Source organism: Schistocerca piceifrons, chromosome 8 (assembly GCF_021461385.2).
Source record: "Schistocerca piceifrons isolate TAMUIC-IGC-003096 chromosome 8, iqSchPice1.1, whole genome shotgun sequence".
Classification (NCBI taxonomy): Eukaryota; Metazoa; Arthropoda; class Insecta; order Orthoptera; family Acrididae; genus Schistocerca; species Schistocerca piceifrons.
Window position 1 is genome coordinate 260,136,842 of NC_060145.1, and position 23,212 is coordinate 260,160,053.

Sequence of the window (23,212 nt, forward strand, 5' to 3'; positions counted from 1 at the left end):
GAACATGTCCTATCAACCGATCCCTTCTTCTAGTCAAGTTGTGCCACAAACTTCTCTTCTCCCCAATCCTATTCAATACCTCCTCATTAGTTACGTGATCTACCCACCTTATCTTCAGCATTCTTCTGTAGCACCACATTTCGAAAGCTTCTATTCTCTTCTTGTCCAAATTAGTTATCGCCCATGTTTCACTTCCATACATGGCTACACTCCACACAAATACTTTCAGAAACAACTTCTTGACACTTAAAAATCTATACTCGATGTTAACAAATTTCTCTTCTTCAGAAACGATTTCCTTGCCATTGCCAGTCTACATTTTATATCCTCTCTACTTCGACCATTATCAGTTATTTTACTCCCTAAATAGCAAAACTCCTTTACTACTTTAAGTGTCTCATTTCCTAATCTAATTCCCTCAGCATCACCCGATTTAATTTGACTACATTTCATTATCCTCGTTTTGCTTTTGTTGATGTCCATCTTATATCTTCCTTTCAAGACACTATCCATTCCATTCAACTGCTCTTCCAAGTCCTTTGCTGTCTCTGACAGAATTACTATGTCATCGGCGAACCTCAAAGTTTTTACTTCTTCTCCATGAATTTTAATACCTACTCCGAATTTTTCTTTTGTTTCCTTTACTGCTTGCTCAATATACAGATTGAATAACATCGGGGAGAGGCTACAATCCTGTCTCACTCCTTTCCCAACCACCGCTTCCCTTTCATGCCCCTCGACTCTTATAACTGCCATCTGGTTTCTGTACAAATTGTAAATAGCCTTTCGCTCCCTGTATTTTATACCTGCCAACTTCAGAATTTGAAAGAGTATTCCAGTTAACATTGTCAAAAGCTTTCTCTAAGTCTACCAATGCTAGAAACGTAGGTTTGCCTTTTCTTAATCTTTCTTCTAAGATAAGTCGTAAGGTTAGTATTGCCTCACGTGTTCCAACATTTCTACGGAATCCAAACTGATCTTCCCCGAGGTCCGCTTCTACCAGTTTTTCCATTCGTCTGTAAAGAATTTGCGTTAGTATTTTGCAGCTGTGACTGATTAAACTGATAGTTCGGTAATTTTCACATCTGTCAACACCTGCTTTCTTTGGGATTGGAATTATTATTTTCTTCTTGAAGTCTGAGGATATTTCGCCTGTCTCATACATCTTGCTCACCAGATGGTAGAGTTCTGTCATGACTGGCTCTCCCATGGCCATCAGTAGTTCTAATGGAATGTTGTCTACTCCCGGGGCCTTGTTTCGACTCAGGTCTTTCAGTGCTCTGTCAAACTCTTCACGCAGTATCTTATCTCCCATTTCGTCTTCATCTACATCCTCTTCCATTTCCATAATACTGTCCTCAAGCACATCGCCCTTGTATAAACCCTCTATATACTCCTTCCACCTTTCTGCCTTCCCTTCTTTGCTTAGAACTGGGTTGCCATCTGAGCTCTTGATATTCATACAAGTGGTTCTCTTCTCTCCAAAGGTCTCTCTAATTTTCCTGTAGGCAGTATCTATCTTACCCCTAGTGAGACAAGCCTCTACATCCTTACATTTGTCCTCTAGCCATCCCTGCTGAGCCATTTTGCACTTCCTGTCGATCTCATTTTTGAGACGTTTGTATTCCTTTTTGCCTGCTTCATTTATTGCATTTTTATATTTTCTCCTTTCATCAATTAAATTCAATATTTCTTCTGTTACCCAAGGATTTCTATTAGCCCTCGCCTTTTTACCTACTTGATCGTCTGCTGCCTTCACTACTTCATCTGTCAGAGCTACCCATTCTTCTTCTACTGTATTTCTTTCCCCCATTCCTGTCAATTGTTCCCCTATGCTCTCCCTGAAACTCTCTACAACCTCTGGTTCTTTCAGTTTATCCAGGTCCCATCTCCTTAGATTCCCACCTTTTTGCAGTTTCTTCAGTTTGAATCTGCAGTTCATAACCAATAGATTGTGGTCAGAATCCACATCTGCCCCTGGAAATGTCTTACAATTTAAAACCTGGTTCCTAAATCTCTGTCTTACCATTATATAATCTATCTGATACCTTTTCGTATCTCCAGGATTCTTCCAGGTATACAACCTTCTTTTATGATTCTTGAACCACGTGTTAGCTATGATTAAGTTATGCTCTGTGCAAAATTCTACAAGGTGGCTTTGTGTATCTTGGCCACAATAATGCGTTCACTATGCTGTTTGTAGTAGCTAACCCGCACTCCTATTTATTTATTCGTTATTAAACCTACTCCTGCATTACCCCTATTTGATTTTGTATTTATAACCCTGTAATCACCTGACCAAAAGTCTTGTTCCTCCTGCCATCGAACTTCACTAATTCCCACTATATCTAACTTTAACATATCCATTTCCCTTTTTAAATTTTCTAACCTACCTGCCCGATTAAGGGATCTGACATTCCACACTCCGATCCGTAGAACGCCAGTTTTCTTTCTCCTGATAACGACGTCCTCTTGAGTAGTCCCCGCCCGGAGATCCGAATGGGGGACTATTTTACCTCCGGAATATTTATCCAAGAGGACGCCATCATCATTTAATCATACAGTAAAGCTGCATGTCCTCGGGAAAAATTACGGCTGTAGTTTCCCCTTCCTTTCAGCCGTTCGCAGTACCAGCACAGCAAGGCCGTTTTGGTTAATGTTACAAGGCCAGATCAGTCAATCATCCAGACTGTTGCTCCTGCAACTACTGAAAAGGCTGCTGCCCCTCTTCAGGAACCACATGTCTGTCTGGCCTCTCAACAGATACCCCTCCGTTGTGGTTGCACCTGCGGTACGGCCATCTGTATCGCTGAGGCACGCAAGCCTCCCCACCAACGGCAAGGTCCATGGTTCATGGGGGGGCTTTTTGTAATAAGATAGAAAAATACACTTACAGAGAAGCAGATACAAAAAGTGAAAAGCTAAAGGAATACACACTTAAACATCACGTGTAAGAAGATAATCTGATGAAACAGTCACCATTATCACTCTCAAGTTGTGTATGAACAATAAAGGAAGACAAGAGGTGACATTCAATGGAAATCTTGCGTAAATAAGATACGATTAAATATTGTATCAAAAGGAAAATTCATTACTTAAAACTAGTCCTATTCCCAGGTTCTGGAATTGTCATTTAGTTTCTCAGTGGGAAAAAGAGGGTTAAGTTTAAGATGGATGAGCAGATCTGTCAGACCCCAGGTTGAGAGAGATTCGTGTTGTTAGGGCTAGGGGGACAAAGATCTTTACCTCTTACATGTCTCACAACAGCGAGTTTCTCCCAATCTGGAGTCTGAGTGATTTGCCCATCCTTCTCTAACTTATACCTCTTTTCTCTCTGAAAAAACTAACAAGACCAAAGATTAGGAATAATTTTCTCTACTGTTGAATCTCTATTCACAGCAGTGGAATTCCTCCTCCTAAAAATAAATGCTTCCTAGAATTGTGCAATGTACAGTTATCACTCAGTGTCGTACGAAATGACCAGCACAGGCTATGGAATAACCCGTAATTTTGCTGATGTGGCGAATTCAGTGCAGCCAGTCAGACTGTCAACTCGCTAGACCCCCATACTGTACACACTGTTCATTGCATTAATTGCTCACGCACATTGTATGGGTGGTGAAACACCTGAGTGTCTGCAGTGCTCCAAAACTTAGAGCGAGAAAATACTTTTATACTGCATAGTACACGGTTCCTATTCTTCATCAATGGATTCTTACATTGCTATAATTAGCAATTCCACCCAACAAGAACAGAATGCTGTAATTCTGCCAACTTGAGTGACTGATGCTAATCAGGTGTAATTAGAAGAATCTATACAGGGTAATGAGTCTATAACTGGAGTTGCTTACTCTTCTAAAAACATGAGTTCCCAAACTGCTGAAAGAAAAGTACAGGTTAACTGGCACTGCTGTGGGGCAAAGCAAGCTAGTTTATTAACTGAAACCATTGCCAACAATAGATGCCTAATAAATCTAAATAACAATAAAGAAGATGAAGCAGCTTTGCAAGTAGAAGCAGAATGTAACTCATCAGTCCAACAGGCTGGCCTGGCAAGCAACTAACCAGGCAAGCTAAAGAAATGACCTGGCAATCAGGCGCAATGTGCTCGGGTAGATACACATGCTGGCTAGCTAAACTGGCATGTGCACAGTGTGGACTAGGCCACAACATACGGGACAATTGGCAACCACATGCAACATATGTTACTTCTGTCCCATTGTGGGTTTAAGGAAGGTGATTTATGTTTTTGTTTATTTGCAACTTGCTCCATTACAATATTAGTAATACTACATGTATGTATTGTTCATGTGTGTATTGTAAGATGATGATGGTGATGATAGGGAGATTTATATATAGCTACTAAAACTTCAGTGTTTATACTATGTGTAAGTCCACATTTTAGCTATGTGCACTTACCATGGCCATCAGAAAAAAAAAAAAAATTGTTATTATGGGTTGTACGTGACCGATACCGAATTCATGGATGTAGCAGTATATCACTCATCTCTGATACAGATAACAAGAACGTTGAAAATAACAATCTACAGAAGACTAATTTGTATTACACATTGTATGCTTCATATATGTCCGTGATTTACAACTACAGACATCAAAATCAATTGTTGTTTGGGGTTGAAAGTGACTGATACCTGAAGCATAACATTTTCAATGTATCACTCACCAACACTGATATAAAAGGAAAGAAATTCATGAAACAACAATCTAGAGAAGTCTCATTAGTATTACACCTTGTATGCTTCGTGTCTGTCCACGATTCTGAACTATACTCACGACAGTCATCAGAAAGCAATTACTATTAGGCACTGCAAGTAACTGATACCTTTTCCACAGCAAAAGCTGGTCATCACTCCCTACAATTGGTGCAAAGAACAAGAATATCCTGTGTGAACAATTCAGAGTAGTGTCACTGTTATGCCATGTATGTCCCACATGTGTTCATGATTCAGAACTACGTCTGTCATTGTCATCAGAAATAATGTTACTAGGGGGCTACAAATGACTGATACCTTAATAGCAATAGCAAGTATCACTTCTGCCCTTTCATAGAAAAAGCAAGAACATCTTTTATCATTACATCTTTTATCCCCATATCAATTCACACTTAACTTCAATACCATAGTTAACAGAAAGCAGGTTTACCATACAGGATCATTCGTGACGGTGCAGTGGACCACCCCCCCCCCCCCCCCCAACAAAATTTTTCAGTGTGAAACTTTACAAGTATGTTAGTGTGTTTTCAGCTTGTGGTATTTTATCAGAGACTCTAGAGTTTACAAACAATAAGCAGTTCACATTATTTGAATGATAAGCGTACTCAAATTTAAAATACACACTGGGTAGTAACGTAAAACGTTAACTTTTAAAAAATTTGTTTCTTCTCCTTTAGCTAATGCTTTTTGTATTTTCCATTTGTAATAATGAGATGTACATTTATGGCAATACAAACTAACTCCTCTTCCCTCTCCTCTGAAAAAGTGTCTCCCCTCTTACGCACACGCGCACGCACACGCACACGCACGCGCACACACACACACACACACACACACACACACACACACACACACACACACACACAGAGAGAGAGAGAGAGAGAGAGAGAGAGAGAGAGAGAGAGAGAGAGAGAGAGAGAGAGAACGTCTTATTAAACTATTTGAACAAACAGTGTATAATGCTCGGTTAACAAAGAATTCTGAATCAGGTACTTACTTTTACTTTTTGAAGATTTAGTTTCAGTGTCTTTTGGTATTCTGCTGTTAGGCTAGAAAAACAAAGTCAATCACTTAATGTGGTATAGTAACATGTTGAACTGCCCATATTTTGAATTTCATACTGTAAACTTACATCTGATCCCCATGAGCAAATACTCTTTTTGTTTATCATGAGTGTTGCACCACCATCTTTCACCTCATCCAGGAAATCTTCAGATACAATTTGTATGTCAAGGTCTTTAGCTTCCTCTACCTTTTTACCCATTTTCTCAACAGCATCTGAAAAAAAGAAAAACTGGTTACAAATACTGAATTCATGCTGATACTTAACATACACACTACGGCAATAATTTATTTACCTGGTGTTCCTATAACTGCTGCAAGCTTATCATGAACTTTCGACACTACCTTACCACCAAGTTTCTGTATTTCTGCTTTTAATTCTTCCTTAGGTCTTGTGGTTTTATGCAGAATAACAAACTCCATGTTTTCAAGTGGCCTGCGAGCTCTCTCAACCTTTGGCCTGCAAAATTAACAGCTTAAAAAGTTGATGAACAATATCTGCACAGTGTGTGTGCCAAACTCAGTTGTACATTGAAAAATGAAATTATTAGCAGTGGTTAGTGACAGTCATCATAAGATTTTTCCCAATATGTCCATGTGGAAACCCAGAGTTCTCGGGGAAGGGGGGAATTTGTTTGTTGTATGGGAGTATATTTCACATTTTTATAGACTACCAACTCCGATTTCCAGGGACCAGAGACTGTGGTCTGTGGTTGTCTTTTTTTTTTGATAAAGCCCTGTTGGCTGAAAGTTTCTTCTGTGACAGTCTTTTTGTTACACCTATCAGCGACTCAGCATCTCTGCTATATCAGGGTGTACACACAGACAAGGGAAAAAAATCCTGGATTTTCCCCAGATTTCCAGGTTAAAATTACACTTTCTTCTGGGTGAAAATACACCTTTTCCGTGTTACGTGACAGTATACTTTCCCTTGGAACTAAAGTCTTTGAATAGCTATGGTTTTATACACCGGCATAGAATTTCCCTACACTTTAGGAAATGAAACTCACAAATTATATAAAATTATAATAGAGGGAAACATTCCACGTAGGAAAAATATATCTAAAAACAAAGATGATGTGACTTACCAAATGAAAGTGCTGGCAGGTCGACAGACACACAAACATACACACAAAATTCAAGCTTTCGCAACAAACTGTTGCCTCATCAGGAAAGAGGGAAGGAGAGGGAAAGACGAAAGGATGTGGGTTTTAAGGGAGAGGGTAAGGAGTCATTCCAATCCTGGGAGCGGAAAGACTTACCTTAGGGGGAAAAAAGGACGGGTATACACTTGCACACACACACATATCCATCCACACATATACAGACACAAGCAGACATATTTGAAGACAAAGAGTTTGGGCAGAGATGTCAGTCGAGGCAGGAGTGCAGGGGCAAAGATGATGATGAATGACAGGTGAGGTATGAGTGGCGGCAACTTGAAATTAGCGGAGATTGAGGCCTGGTGGATAACGGGAAGAGAGGATATATTGAAGAGCAAGTTCCCATCTCCGGAGTTCGGATAGGTTGGTGTTAGTGGGAAGTACCCAGATAACCCGGACGGTGTAACACTGTGCCAAGATGTGCTGGCCGTGCACCAAGGCATGTTTAGCCACAGGGTGATCCTCATTACCAACAAACACTGTCTGCCTGTGTCCATTCATGCGAATGGACAGTTTGTTACTGGTCCTTCCCACATAGAATGCGTCACAGTGTAGGCAGGTCAGTTGGTAGATCACGTGGGTGCTCTTACACGTGGCTCTGCCTTTGATCGTGTACACCTTCCGGGTTACAGGACTGGAGTAGGTGGTGGTGGGAGGGTGCATGGGACAGGTTTTACACCGGGGGCGGTTACAAGGATAGGAGCCAGAGGGTACGGAGAGTGGTTTGGGGATTTCATAGGGATGAACTAACAGGTTACGAAGGTTAGGTGGACGGCGGAAAGACACTCTTGGTGGAGTGGGGAGGATTTCATGAAGGATGGATCTCATTTCAGGGCAGGATTTGAGGAAGTCGTATCCCTGCTGGAGAGCCACATTCAGAGTCTGGTCCAGTCCCGGAAAGTATCCTGTCACAAGTGGGGCACTTTTGTGGTTCTTCTGTGGGGGATTCTGGGTTCGAGGGGATGAGGAAGTGGCTCTGGTTATTTGCTTCTGTACCAGGTCGGGAGGGTAGTTGCGAGATGCGAAAGCTGTTGTCAGGTTGTTGGTGTAATGGTTCAGGGATTCCGGACTGGAGCAGATTCGTTTGCCACGAAGACCTAGGCTGTAGGGAAGGGACCGTTTGATGTGGAATGGGTGGCAGCTGTCATAATGGAGGTACTGTTGCTTGTTGGTGGGTTTGATGTGGACGGACGTGTGAAGCTGGCCATTGGACAGGTGGAGGTCAACGTCAAGGAAAGTGGCATGGGATTTGGAGTAGGACCAGGTGAATCTGATGGAACCAAAGGAGTTGAGGTTGGAGAGGAAATTCTGAAGTTGTTCTTCACTGTGAGTCCAGAACATGAAGATGTCATCAATAAATCTGTACCAAACTTTGGGTTGGCAGGCCTGGGTAACCAAGAAGGCTTCCTCTAAGTGACCCATGAATAGGTTGGCGTACGAGGGAGCCATCCTGGTACCCATGGCTGTTCCCTTTAATTGTTGGTATGTCTGGCCTTCAAAAGTGAAGAAGTTGTGGGTCAGGATGAAGCTGGCTAAGGTGATGAAGAAAGAGGTTTTAGGTAGGGTGGCAGGTGATCGGCGTGAAAGGAAGTGCTCCATCGCAGCGAGGCCCTGGACGTGTGGAATATTTGTGTATAAGGAAGTGGCATCAATGGTTACAAGGATGGTTTCCGGGGGTAACAGATTGGGTAAGGATTCCAGGCGTTCGAGGAAGTGGTTGGTGTCTTTGATGAAGGATGGGAGACTGCATGTAATGGGTTGAAGGTGGTGATCTACGTAGGCAGAGATGCGTTCTGTTGGGGCTTGGTAACCAGCTACAATGGGGCGGTCGGGATGATTGGGTTTGTGGATTTTAGGAAGAAGGTAGAAGGTAGGGGTGCGGGGTGTCGGTGGGGTCAGGAGGTTGATGGAGTCAGGTGAAAGGTTTTGCAGGGGGCCTAAGGTTCTGAGGATTCCTTGAAGCTCCTCCTGGACATCGGGAATGGGGTTACCTTGGCAAACTTTGTATGTGGTGTAGTCTGAAAGCTGACGCAGTCCCTCAGCCACATACTCCCGACGATCAAGTACAACGGTTGTGGAACCCTTGTCCGCCGGAAGAATGACGATGGATCGGTCAGCCTTCAGATCACGGATAGCCTGGGCTTCAGCAGTGGTGATGTCGGGAGTAGGATTAAGGTTTTTTAAGAAGGATTGAGATGCAAGGCTGGAAGTCAGAAATTCCTGGAAGGTTTGGAGAGGGTGATTTTGAGGAAGAGGAGGTGGGTCCCGCTGTGACGGAGGACGGAACTGTTCCAGGCAGGGTTCAATTTGGATGGTGTCTTGGGGAGTTGGATCATTAGGAGCAGGATTAGGATCATTTTTCTTCGTGGCAAAGTGGTATTTCCAGCAGAGAGTACGGGTGTAGGACAGTAAATCTTTGACGAGGGCTGTTTGGTTGAATCTGGGAGTGGGGCTGAAGGTGAGGCCTTTGGATAGGACAGAGGTTTCGGATTGGGAGAGAGGTTTGGAGGAAAGGTTAACTACTGAATTAGGGTGTTGTGGTTCCAGGTTGTGTTGATTGGAATTTTGAGGTTTTGGAGGGAGTGGAGCTGGAAGTGGGAGATTGAGTAGATGGGAGAGACTGGGTTGGTGTGCAATGAGAGGAGGTTGAGGTTTGTTGGAAAGGTTGTGAAGGGTGAGTGAGTTGCCTTTCCAGAGGTGGGAAACCAGGAGATTGGATAGTTTTTTGAGGTGGAGGGTGGCATGCTGTTCTAATTTACAGTTGGCCTGTAGGAGGATGCTCTGAACAGCCGGTGTGGACGTGGGAGAGGAAAGATTAAGGACTTTTATTAAGGATGGGAGTTGACGGGTGTGTTCATTGGCTGAGTTGATGTGTAGGTGAAGGATTAGGTGGGTGAGGGTAATGGATTGTTCAGTTTGGAACTGGTATAGGGACTGATGGAAAGAGGGGTTGCAGCCAGAGATGGGAACTTTAAGTGTGAGGCCTTTGGAGGTAATGCCAGAGGTCAGACAGGCCTGAGAAAATAGAATATGGGAGCGTAATCTGGCTAGGGCGAAGGCATGTTTGTGGAGGGAATGTAAATAAAACTTAATGGGGTCGTTGTGGGGGTGTTGTGAGGGTGACATGGTATTAGAAGGTGGAAAGTGTAACACGAGGCTGAAATGAAAATGAAAATAAAAATATATGGGGAGAGATAAAAGTGAACTATAAAGCAACTGGAGATCTGGTATGAAAAAAGGCGAAAAAGTGTTGGTTAAGTTGATCCTGTGGTGAACTTGGGTTGGTAGATAGCGATGTGCATAAAGGTTAGGTGGTTGTGTTGCCGCTAAAACACGTTAAAGGACGGAGAAATTCGGGAAAATTTCGAAAAAAACGTGTAAATGTATGAAAAGGAGTGGTGTTGTGGTGAAAGATTACGAAAATGGGGCTAACACTTGTCTGACGAAGAAATAATGAAGTTAAAACCTGTGGGGAGCGGCTAAAAATGATTAGTGATGCGCGAAAAACGGAAGTGGAAATAAAGTGAAAGTTATTAGAACTAGCCGAAATGGTTGTTAAATACGTGAAAGCAGCTGTTATTGAACTAGAAGCGGTGGATTTTATGGTGGCGGTAGTGTTGAAAACGGAAAATGAAATTTTTTTGGTTATGGTTTGGAAGTAGGTTACGTATTATTGAGTACATATAGGCGGGATAAAATTGTATAGTAGATTACGGTAAAAAGGGGAAGGTGAATAAAAAGTGAGACTACTGGTAAAAACAGAAAGAGAAAATAAGACGACAGGAAAGATTTCGAAATGCAACAGCGACAATAACAAACGTGATTGTTGGGTTCAAATTAATGATATGATTATAATAGAGGGAAACATTCCACGTAGGAAAAATATATCTAAAAACAAAGATGATGTGACTTACCAAATGAAAGTGCTGGCAGGTCGACAGACACACAAACAAACACAAACATACACACAAAATTCAAGCTTTCGCAACAAACTGTTGCCTCATCAGGAAAGAGGGAAGGAGAGGGAAAGACGAAAGGATGTGGGTTTTAAGGGAGAGGGTAAGGAGTCATTCCAATCCCGGGAGCGGAAAGACTTACCTTAGGGGGAAAAAAGGACGGGTATACACTCGCGCGCACACACACACACACACACACACACACACACACACACACACACACACACACACCCACACACACACACATCCATCCACACATATACAGACACAAGCAGACATATTTGAAGACAAAGAGTTTGGGCAGAGATGTCAGTCGAGGCAGGAGTGCAGGGGCAAAGATGTTGTTGATCTACCAACTGACCTGCCTACACTGTGACGCATTCTATGTGGGAATGACCAGCAACAAACTGTCCATTCGCATGAATGGACACAGGCAGACAGTGTTTGTTGGTAATGAGGATCACCCTGTGGCTAAACATGCCTTGGTGCACGGCCAGCACATCTTGGCACAGTGTTACACCGTCCGGGTTATCTGGATACTTCCCACTAACACCAACCTATCCGAACTCCAGAGATGGGAACTTGCTCTTCAATATATCCTCTCTTCCCGTGATCCACCAGGCCTCAATCTCCGCTAATTTCAAGTTGCCGCCACTCATACCTCACCTGTCATTCAACAACATCTTTGCCCCTGCACTCCTGCCTCGAGTGACATCTCTGTCCAAACTCTTTTTTGTCTTCAAATATGTCTGCTTGTGTCTGTATATGTGTGGATGGATATGTGTGTGTGTGCGAGTGTATACCCGTCCATTTTTCCCCCTAAGGTAAGTCTTTCCGCTCCCGGGATTGGAATGACTCCTTACCCTCTCCCTTAAAACCCACATCCTTTCGTCTTTCCCTCTCCTTCCCTCTTTCCTGATGAGGCAACAGTTTGTTGCGAAAGCTTGAATTTTGTGTGTATGTTTGTGTGTCTGTCGACCTGCCAGCACTTTCATTTGGTAAGTCACATCATCTTTGTTTTTATATATATATATATATATATATATATATATATATATATATATATATATATATATATATATTATGTTGTGGTCTTCAGTCCTGAGACTGGTTTGATGCAGCTCTCCATGCTACTCTATCCTGTGCAAGCTTCTTCATCTCCCAGTACCTACTGCAACCTACATCCTTCTGAATCTGCTTAGTGTATTGATCTCTTGGTCTCCCTCTACGATTTTATATATATATATATATATATATATATATATTAAAAAAAAACCAAAGATGAGGTGACTTACCGAACAAAAGCGCTGGCAGGTCGATAGACCTTCCATTATATTGAATCATATATATATATATATATATATATATATATATATATATATATATATATATATACTACACGTTTTTGCATTACAAAAGTACAAATGCGAATTCCACAAAACACCACCTGTTACTTTTCGAAGCACAGAAATCGAGATTGCGATGTACTTTTGTAAGCCATTCCTAGCTCATGTCACATGATCTCGGCAGCTGATGACAGCGGATATTCAGAGTATAGGACAGGTGATGAAGTCAGCCAATAGCAACATTACTTAAGTAATGTGAACACACAAATAGGAAAAGTTAATGGTTTAAATTAATATACATAGTGTTGCAAAGCTTTCATATACAATATTGGTCTCTCAAGATTTGTGGGGACGTAGAACCACTGGCTCTTCCTCCCAAAAATATTTCTGCTCTACGGCAGCAAGATCAGTTTCTCTGTAGTACGTTCTCTATACCACATGCAGAATAAAAGTATTCATAATACATGACAGGAGTGTGAGGGATTATCTATAGTCTTAATTACCACACCTGCTCTCCACAACCTATACATCAATAATCTGCAAGAGAAGCTAAGCTTTCACATATAATGTTGATATTTTTTGCGCATGCTACACTTCACGATATATCACACAAATGTGCCACTAAAATATTTTGTGACGATATAAATGTCTGATCTTCTGGGCTTGAAATTCTTCTAAATGATTTTAAATGAGAGTCAAACGCTCTGTGATTTAAGAAATTCATCATACATTCTCACATATAGTTCATCTCGTGTAAAAAGAAATTTACTTTTAAAGTCGTGCTTTTCGAACCACCATTCGCAATATTTTCCCCACAACCTGTTAGAAATATGTCAATTTCAGAAGTTGCCAGAGTGTGCCAGATAACAGGCATCACTGTGCATGTACATCTACAATGACATAGGAAGCCCGTATGCTCGCAAGTGTAAAACATTAAAAGACCTATACGTCATAAAAGAAGCAACACATCAAAGGATATTCCAAGAGCATCGCAATTTTGTGAGCCACACTAAAATGCATAATTCGGCTTAAAGTGAACATTCGCATGTCCAATTTCCCAATGAATTAGTCCTCAATCTTATATTAAGCTTTTCAGTGTGGTTTTTCGAGATCTGAATTTTCTTGGAGTACCAGTACTGTATTATCTCATGTTTGGTTCTTTATTATGGGGTAATGCCATAAATGCTAGAAGATAAAAACGTGCACTTGAAATGCAGTGAACAGTTGAAAATAGCCTGTAGTGTGGAATTAAACACTTCATTACAAATAAATTGACTGCCTCGGAGGAAAATATTGAAAAAGCCAAATTTCGTTAACAAACCAATAACAACATCATTGTTCTGCAAGGCGATTAATGCTCGATTGTCAGAAAGGTGGAAATAAAATAAGACCTGAAACTAGCAACATATTTTAGCATTCCGTAATTATGTGAATGCATTTTAATTCACTTGACAGCTCCCAGCTACAGAAATCTGTTTTGTTTTCATTTGACATGAGAGCTGTGAACGAACAGGAAATGGCAAAATTACTAAATGTAAACACTGCTTAACACTCCCCACTCAAACTCAGACTGCTCTGCACTTCAGCCTCAGATCTACGATATTTCTGAACCAGACAATACTAGATAGTATCGCACGTCACTGTATGTCGCTCTGTGGAATTCAAACGTGTATATTTTGTAATGGATGCCATCAAACGATATTCAGGACAATGGAAATTAAAATGTCCTGTGGTATCTTTCCTGCTCAAGGTCGGTCGATTTGTCATCCTGCCTCTCTTTAAAAAAATAAACAAATAAAAAATAAAAACTCACAATTAGTACTGGATAGAATTATTTCAGGGTGTATACGCAGACAAGACTGAAAAAAATTTCCTGGATTTTTCCCAGGTCTCCTGGTTGAAAATACATTTTCTCCCGGGTGAAAATACACTTTTTCCGTGTTAAGTGACAGTATACTTACCATCGGATATGTAAAACTTATCAATCCTTTGAAAGGATATGGTTTTACATAGCAGCGTAGAATTTCTCAGCACTTTAGAAAACGAAACTCAGGGGGAAAACAAGTTTTGGAAAGATCTTTGATGTGCAGCATGTGCGCCGCATATTTTCGTATTACGAAAGTATAAATTCAAATTCCACCAACAGGAAAAGTTAATATACATAGTGTTGCTCCAAGAAAAGCAAACCTTTTGCATATAATATTTGTCTCCAAGATTAATAAGTTACAAGAGAAGCTAAGCTTTCACATATAATGTTGATCTGTTTAGCGCATGTTACCCTTTAAGATACATCACTCAAATATGCCAGTAAAATTTTTTAATACTGACATAAATCTCCGATCTTCTGGGCTCTAAATTCTTCTAAATGGCTTGTCATCAAAGAGTTGATTTTTAAATGAGAGTAAACACACTGTGAATTAAGAAATTCATTGTACATTCTTGCACATAGTTCATCTTGCGTAAAAGGAAATTTACTTTGAAAATAACGCTTTTCAAACCACAATTCGCAATATTTTCCCGCGACCTGTTAGAAATAGATTCATTTCAGCCGTTGCCAGAGAGCGCCAGATAAGAGACGACACCGCGCTACGGTGACGTAGGAAGCCCATATCTTCATACATGTAAAACATTAAAAGATCTTTCTTACATCATGTCATAAAAGAAACAAGACATCAGAGGATACTCCAAGAGCGTCTGAATTTTGTGAACCATACTAAAATGCACAGTTCACCTTAAAGCGCACATTCGGATGTCCAGATTCCCAATAATGTAGGCCTCTACCTGATACTGAGCTTTTCAGTGTGGTTTTCGGGATGTAAATCTTCTTGGAGTGCCAGTACTGTATAATCTCATGTTTGGTTCTTTATTACGGCATATGCCATATGTGCTAGAAGATGAAAACATGCACTTGAAATGCAGCAAACAGTTGAAACTAGCCAATAGTGTGGAATTAAACACTGTTTCAAATAAATTTACTGTCTAAGCAGGAAAGCTTAATAACGCCAAATTTCTTTAGCAAACCGACAAAAATAACTTTATTGTTCTGCAAGGCAATTAATACTTGACTGTCAGAATGGTGGAAATAAAATAAAATCTGAACTAGTAACATATTTTAGCCTTCCGTAATTATGTGAATGTATTTTCACTTGATAACTCCCAGCCACAGAAATCCGTTTTGTTTTCATTTGACATGAGAGCAGTAAACGAAGAGAAACAGAAAAATCACTAAATGTTAACATGGGTCATATGGAGACTACCCACGTCCCCACTATAACTCTGACTGGTCTGTGCATCAGAACGTCAAGAGACTTTTCAAAAATAAGTTCATTTTGTAGCGCACATATTTCTGAAGAGTCCGACACACAAAACATATATCTTCGAGAAAATGTAAGAGATGTTATTTGGTCTTTAGTGTGCCGAAGTACAGTGCCACACCTCTTCAAACAACAGTCTTACACCACTCGTCACTGTATTTCACTCTGTGGAACTCAAACATGTATTTTTTGTAATGGATGCCATCAAACTATTTCAGGACAGTGAAAATTAAATGTCCTGTAATGCCTCTCCTGCTCCCAATTGGCCGGTTTGACCTTCCCCACCCCCCCCCCCCCCCCCCCCCTTCTTTAAAAAAAAAACAACGAAAGGGAGAACAAAGTACTCTCCAGAAAATCTGGACTCTTTATTGCCTATTAGCTAATAGCTTGCTCATCTGTGTGACAAAATTAAATATAGGATACCCAAAACCAGTAAAGACAAGAGACAGGCAAGACAGTACACATTTCTTTAATCCTTAGGTCCTAGCGATTTTTCCCTCTAATCTTGCTACAGCTTTACATGGCATGCTTTCCCTTCTGCGAAAGAAATGTTGCCTCAAAGTTCGTCAAAGGTTTTGCTACATGAAAAAGCGAAATGTCGTTGTATAATACTGAAAAAGCTGTTAATACAAATAGTACCCAAGACTGGTGTGGTTTCTCAATCTAATTACATCTATTTTGTCACTGTGTGCTGGAGAAAACAACATACACTTTTCTAATATTGCAGCAATTGTAACACACACCAAATAATGGCAATAATGACCATTTTTATAGTACGACAATATAATTCATGAAGTACCAATACGAAATACCTATTCGGCCTACTACGATCAAAAATCTTGACGTTAGATGTTAGGAAATAATTTCTCAGTTCATTCATATGCTCCAGTTTCTCGTGCATGAGACCGAAAAAGTAGAACGAAATTTTTGTATAAATTTGGAATCTTCATATTCTTCCATAATTTGTGTGTCTCCATTTTCTTCTCCATCCTCGTTCTAACATCAATCTTGTCATCGATAATTCTGTAACTATTCCTACCACTGTCGAAACTCATTCTCCGGTTAACTTTACTAACTCTGCCACAATCACCAGTTTAGTTATCCAGTGATTATTCTCCGGTTAGGTGTTATTAGGTGTATGTACAATGCATTTTCTGTGCTACTCCCAGAATGGAACTTAGGCGGCTGCTAGCAGGGGACTACTACTGGCCCTGTCTAGTGTAGCGAATTGGCCAAAAAGTTTGTCAGAATTACACTTTCTTGGATACACCGAGAAGGTAATACAATATCCTTTCTTACCTGTTATTCCTTTTAGTCATTTATTTCCACTCTGGTAGTCTGAATCTATGGATTTCGCTAGTAATTATAACAATGCTGAACATTTGCAAACTGATTCAACCACAAACAAGCAGCAGTTGGCATTCACCAGTTCAGTTTTATTCTACTCAGCTCATATAGCCCAGTCCCATTTTGTCTGCAGGAAAGGTTAATGTCTAGATGCGATGAGGATTCCCCTAGCAGAGACATCACTTGCACTATGCAGGCATTCAAAAATCAACTTATAATTCATTCGGAAATCAACTTAGAATGTGTTCAAAAATGTTTAAAAACCATCAGGGGTGCGTTTCAAGATCATATGAATAATTGATAGACCGAAGTATGCTGGACGCTAGGTGCTTTGTAAACAAAGGTTTTTTCCTCAAGAATATGAATTTGCCCCTCCCCCCCAAAATTGCTGCCTGGTTCAGATACCTTTGAAGTTTCTTTGCCTTAAACGAGTACTCCTCCCATATCCCTGATTACTGACTTACTCCTGGGACACCCTGTATGTGAATGGAGGTCACAATCTTCATATCTGCAATATTACTTACCCATTTTTGGGACTGCCCTCAGAGTAAATTGACTTGCAAGTGAAACAGTCCTGCCTTAGTAATGATTGTTTTATGCTATATCTGTGTTTTTATGGACTACTTACAGAAGAGTTCACAATTTTAATCCAGTCTCAATAAAGAGCAAAGTATTTCCTTAACTGCTTGGCATCCTTTTAAAACTAAATTATTTGGCTAGGCTTAACTAACTCCCAAAACTATTACTTTCATAACAAACAGTAGTGGCATTGCAGGCAACTTACGCAGATCTCTCAGTCGTTTTGGCAGCTGTCGGTGTGATGATTCTAATAGTTCTTTTCCTTGGTACAAACTTGTAGCTGTTTCTGAAAGAAATGAAAGATACTGAGAGTTATGCTTACCCAGCACACTATGAATCAGTAGTATGACGACATGGTATAACAATTATGAAATTTCCTACAAAATTCTGCTTATATCAATTAGCAGAAACATAAGCAACAAATGTGTGTTAATGCTTAGTAGAACTTTGTTTACGCCTCATACATGGATAACAGTTGTTTCTCACCTCATTTTGAGTTAACAAAAAAGTTCACCTCACGAAATAAGCGTCAAACGAAATAACTACGATGAACGAAACTTGTCTAGCTTGAAGGGGGAAACCAGATGGCACTATGGTTGGCCTGCTAGATGGCACTGCCATAGGTCAAACGGATATCAACAGCGTTTTTTTTTTAAATAGGAACCCGCATTTTTTATTACATATTCGTGTAGTACGTAAAGAAATATGAATGTTTTAGTTGGACCACTTTTTTTGCTTTTTGATAGATGGCGCTGCAGTAGTCACAAACATATAAGTACGTGGTATCACATAACATTCTGTCAGTGCGGATGGTATCTGCTTTGTGATACATTACCCGTGTTAAAATGGACCATTTACCAATTGCGGAAAAGGTCGATATTTTGTTGATGTATGGCTATTGTGATCAAAATGCCCAACGGGCGTGTGCTATGTATGCTGCTCGGTATCCTGGACGACATCATCCAAGTGCCCGGACCGTTCGCCGGATAGTTACGTTATTTAAGGAAACGAAGTGTTCAGCCACATGTGAAACATCAACCATGACCTGCAACAAATGATGATGCCCAGGTAGGTGTTTTAGCTGCTGTCATGGCTAATCCGCACATCAGTAGCAGACAAACTGCGTGAGATTGGGGAATGTCAAAAACGTCTTTTGAGAATGCTACATCAACATCGATTGCACCCATGCCATATTTCTATGCACCAGGAATTGCCTGGCGATGACTTTGAATGTCGTGTACAGTTCTGCCACTGGGCACAAGAGAAATTACGGGACAATGACAAATTTTCTGCACATGTTCTATTTACCGACGAAGCGTCATTCACCAACAGCGGCAAAGTAAACCGGCACAATATGCACTATTGGGCAACGGAAAATACACGATGGCTGCGACAAGTGGAACAACAGCAACATTGGCGGGTTAATGTATGGTGCGGCATTATGGGATGAAGGATAATTGTCCCCCATTTTATTGATGGCAATCTAAATGGTGCAATGTATGCTGATTTCCTACGTAATACTCTACCAATGTTGCTACAAGATGTTTCACTGCATGACAGACTGACTATGTACTACCAACATGATAGATGTCCGGCACATAGCTCGCGTGTGGTTGAAGCGGTATTGAATAGCATATTTCATGACAGGTGGATCGGTCGTCTAAGCACCATACCATGGCCTGCATGTTCACCGGATCTGACGTCCCCGTATTTCTTTCTGTGGGCAAAGTTGAAGGATATTTGTTATGATCCACCGACAACGCCTGACATGCGTCAGCGCATTGTCAATGCATGTGCTAACATTACGGAAGGTGAACTACTTGCTGTTGAGAGGAATGTCGTTACACGTATTGCCAAATGCATTGAGGTTGACGGACATCATTTTGAGCATTTATTGCATTAATGTGGTATTTACAGGTAATCAAGCTGTAACAGTATGCGTTCTCAGAAATGATAAGTTCACAAAGGTACATGTATCACATTGGAACAACTGAAATGTTTAAACGTACCTACGTTCTGTATTTTAATTTAAAAAACCTACCTGTTACCAACTGTTCATCTAAAATTGTGAGCCATATGTTTGTGACTATTACAGCGCCATCTATCACAAAGCGAACAAAGTGGTCCAACTAAAACATTAATATTTCTTTATGTACTACACAAATATGTAGTAAAAATGGGGGTTCCTATTTTAAAAAACACAGTTGACATCCATTTGACCAACGGTAGCGCCATCTAGCAGGTCAACCATAGCGCCATCTGGTTTCCCCCTTCAAGCTAGACAAGTTTCGTTCTTAGTAGTTTTTTCGTTTGATGCTTATTTCGTGAGATATTTGGCACGGTCACGATCAATGGACCACCCTGTATATATACTTACAGGAAAGTATCCATGAGGTCTTCTGGCACTTTGAAAGGCACTCTTTTAGGGTCCGTAGTCACAAACTGACACTTTGTCCATTCTGTGAGGTCACCAGTGCACTGATAACCAACTCCAGACCGAAAGACCAGTTGGCCCCCTTTGCACTCTTCACATGGCAAAAGTGCACCAAATGTCATAATGTCCGCTAAACGATCTAGCATCTGAAAGCAGAAATTTAGTTTTTGTACATGACTGCAGCCCATCTAATTTAGAAATAATTGTCTGTTTTCTTAATGCAAATAAATGTCTCATCTCTTCCCCAATCATCAACTATGACACACGTTACAGTTTCTTGTTGTGGGCATAGCGATAAGCAAGTGTTTTGAACTTTATGCCTAACTATGCACTGCCCACTATTCGTTTGTGGTGAGTAGTTGCCTATCACCAGTGTTCTGACCAATATGAAATACTTTTAATCTGATTTACTGAAAACCAATAGGAGAAAAAAACAATATTTTTACACACCTTACAGATCTTCACTTGATAAAGAACTGTATTTCTGTTTGCTACCCACCAGACTTCCTGCATTGCACCAAATTAAATAAAACATTGCATGAAATTTTAAAGACTTTGTAGAGAGAAAAATGCATTGCATAAACTTCATGAATGGTTATTTTTAGCTCACACACTGCAGTGACTCAACTGTAGGTTAGATATCAAAATCATATATTGGGAGCAGAATGGTATTTCATTCTGGAGTTATTGGGTTTTATATCTTATGGACAGTTACACACTACGCACTCATTTACATCCTTATGCACCACGAATCATGTGGTCGTAACAATCGTTTTATCTCAAATGATTAAAGATTTTTAAACAAGTTTTTTTTATGACAGCACACAGTGAGGTGTATATGTTGTATGACAAAAATTCACACGTTTTTATTCACGGAGATATGGAAGTAACTTGTCCGCAGCAGTAAGACGGTGGTGGCTAAAGACACATACAGAATCAATACCACTGAGGAAAACTCAAGCAGCGTGAATATACACTTCACAGCACCCGGGGAATGGTGCAGCAGCACATATATACACATCCACAGCAGCCAGAGGGTTAATGGAGAAAAGCCTATAATTAATATTGTGCTCAGAGCAATGAGTGAAGTTCTTCCCTCTAGTGGCTCTTGATCGGTAATATTTTGCTGTGCAATGTGTTTTTTCTCATTACATCAATAAAAATGATATGGCACCCCTTCTATTAAAACAAAGAACTTGGGAGTTCTTCATTCACGATAAAAGTAGCTATTTTCATTACCATCCTACATTTCACTGTTAAAACTGAAGTGATTTTGTCCATTCACATAACAGAACTGGGCAGGAAATGCAGGAGAGGTATAGTCAGTCTGTAAACTGCTGTAATCATATCTGTATTCCATGTAGTGTTAACAGACTTTGTGGAGCTTTCTGACTGGAATTTTTGCTGGTGCAAGAATTTTAACAACTTTTTCCTCCCCAAAAATAGTCTCTTTTCTCCTGCTGGTATATTTGCACTTTCAACAAATGATTGTTTCTGTTGAGAAGCAGCAGCAATTTTCTGCCAGCGATCAGAATGTCACCGATTTAAGGTGTTTCTTGGATAAATTTTTTTCTGGCTAATTCAATAATTATAAAATCTGCAGAATATTAATGTCAACCTTTCATGGGCATTCACAGCCATGGGCCCCTTGTTTGACAACATTACAGACAACCAACAAGGTACTATGTGGAGAAGTACAATTGAAAATAACGGTGCGCACATTAGCGGAATAATTTTCGCATGGTCAAAATATGCTGAATCCCGCTCTCAACCCCTTCCCCAGTTGCAACTGTGCAGAGTAAAATATAAACTGGCAGAAGTTGGCTGCAAACAGCTATATTCCAATTAAAATTGCTTTGCGATTGATGTTTCAGCAAGTCAAGGGCAATGGTCAGCTGCAAGTCAATTTTAGCTCATTCTCAGGTGTCACATGCTCACTGTGCTGTCAGTTTTGTCGATACATGCGGAGCAGTGTCTAGTGTGGTTGGTTGCATGCTGGCAAAGCTGAAGTTAGAAAATGTCAGAGCAAACAATATCAATCATGGATTAGGAAAGTTTATTGGCATGCTGGATCAAGATCAGGCAGCAGGACAGTGTGGTGATGGCATTTACCCTAACGACTGCCTTGTTAAATTACACAGTAACTTGAAAATACGTTAACTTCAGGACAATTCTTTACTCACTGGTTCTGTTCCCACAGGGACTTCTTGATCATTGTATTCCAACAGCTGTGTCAGCTGTGGCTTCTTCAACTCATTCTTTAGTTTGTCTCTATAGCCAAACATTATTTTATTTTGAGCTTTTAGCTCTTTTTCTAGTTGATCATCTTCTTTCTTGATTTTCTTTGCTTCACTTGGTCCATCTGTTTGATCAGTTGGTTCTTTTTTTATCTCCTTCCTAGAACATCATCATCATCATCATCATCACTATTAAACAATGGAAAAACCAGGATGAAATAATGAAGATATTATGAAAAGGATAGACTGCTACCAATATGTAGAGATGTGGAGTTGCAGACAGGCACAACAAAAAGACTACTAAATATGTAAGCTTTCAGCCAGAAGGCCTTCTTCCAAAATAGACAACATATACATACACATGCGCAGAGAGAGAGAGAGAGAGAGAGAGAGAGACGAGAGAGAGAGAGCAGGCCTTCTGGCTGAAAGCTTATGTCTTTAGTAGCCCTTTTGTTGTGCCTCCTATTGTTGCAGAGATTCTCCAGTAAAAGAATATGATGAAAAATTACACAGTGGATTCACAGCAGGAACTTACTTTGCAACTTTGGGAACTTGGGAAGCAACCATCTGTTGATCCTCTTTAGTAAGAGTTTTAAAACCTGGGAGCATAGCTCCATCCTCCCAGAACTCAAAGAAGTCCCTATTCTTGGGCGAAACATTCTACATGGTGCCATCTTTCTTCTCCACCGAATCGCTTTCCTGCATCACTTTCGAAATCCTTTTTAGAAATTCTCACTTCTCCCTAAAACAAAAGACTCAGTGTTATGTATCTACATCTGCATCATATACATAGTGGCATACAGGCACATTTAAACATTAGATTAAGCCAGTGGATAGTCCATCAGATTTAGAAAAAAACCACACATTCTTGTATGTACAACTCTCACACACCACATATATGGCCAATGTTGCTTCCGGCCACTGAGACCTGTCTGCTGCTCATCGCCACCTCCATATTCTCACAGATAGAGGGCTATAGATTGTAAAATGCAAGTGGGTACGAAAGATTCAGAAAATGGCTGTCATACCCAACGATCAGCT

General features: G+C 40.5%; 1 protein-coding gene across 1 annotated transcript in view; it reads right to left on the reverse strand.

The window, feature by feature from the left end:
• LOC124711607 (poly [ADP-ribose] polymerase) overlaps positions 1–23,212 on the reverse strand; it is a 125,429-nt gene that overhangs the window by 63,164 nt on the left and 39,053 nt on the right. Inside the window, 8 exon segments of the mRNA XM_047241770.1 lie at positions 5,731–5,782; positions 5,866–6,011; positions 6,092–6,255; positions 17,706–17,786; positions 19,878–20,080; positions 22,118–22,331; positions 22,707–22,819; positions 22,821–22,913. Of these exon segments, the coding sequence (XP_047097726.1) occupies positions 5,731–5,782; positions 5,866–6,011; positions 6,092–6,255; positions 17,706–17,786; positions 19,878–20,080; positions 22,118–22,331; positions 22,707–22,819; positions 22,821–22,913 (1,066 nt within the window).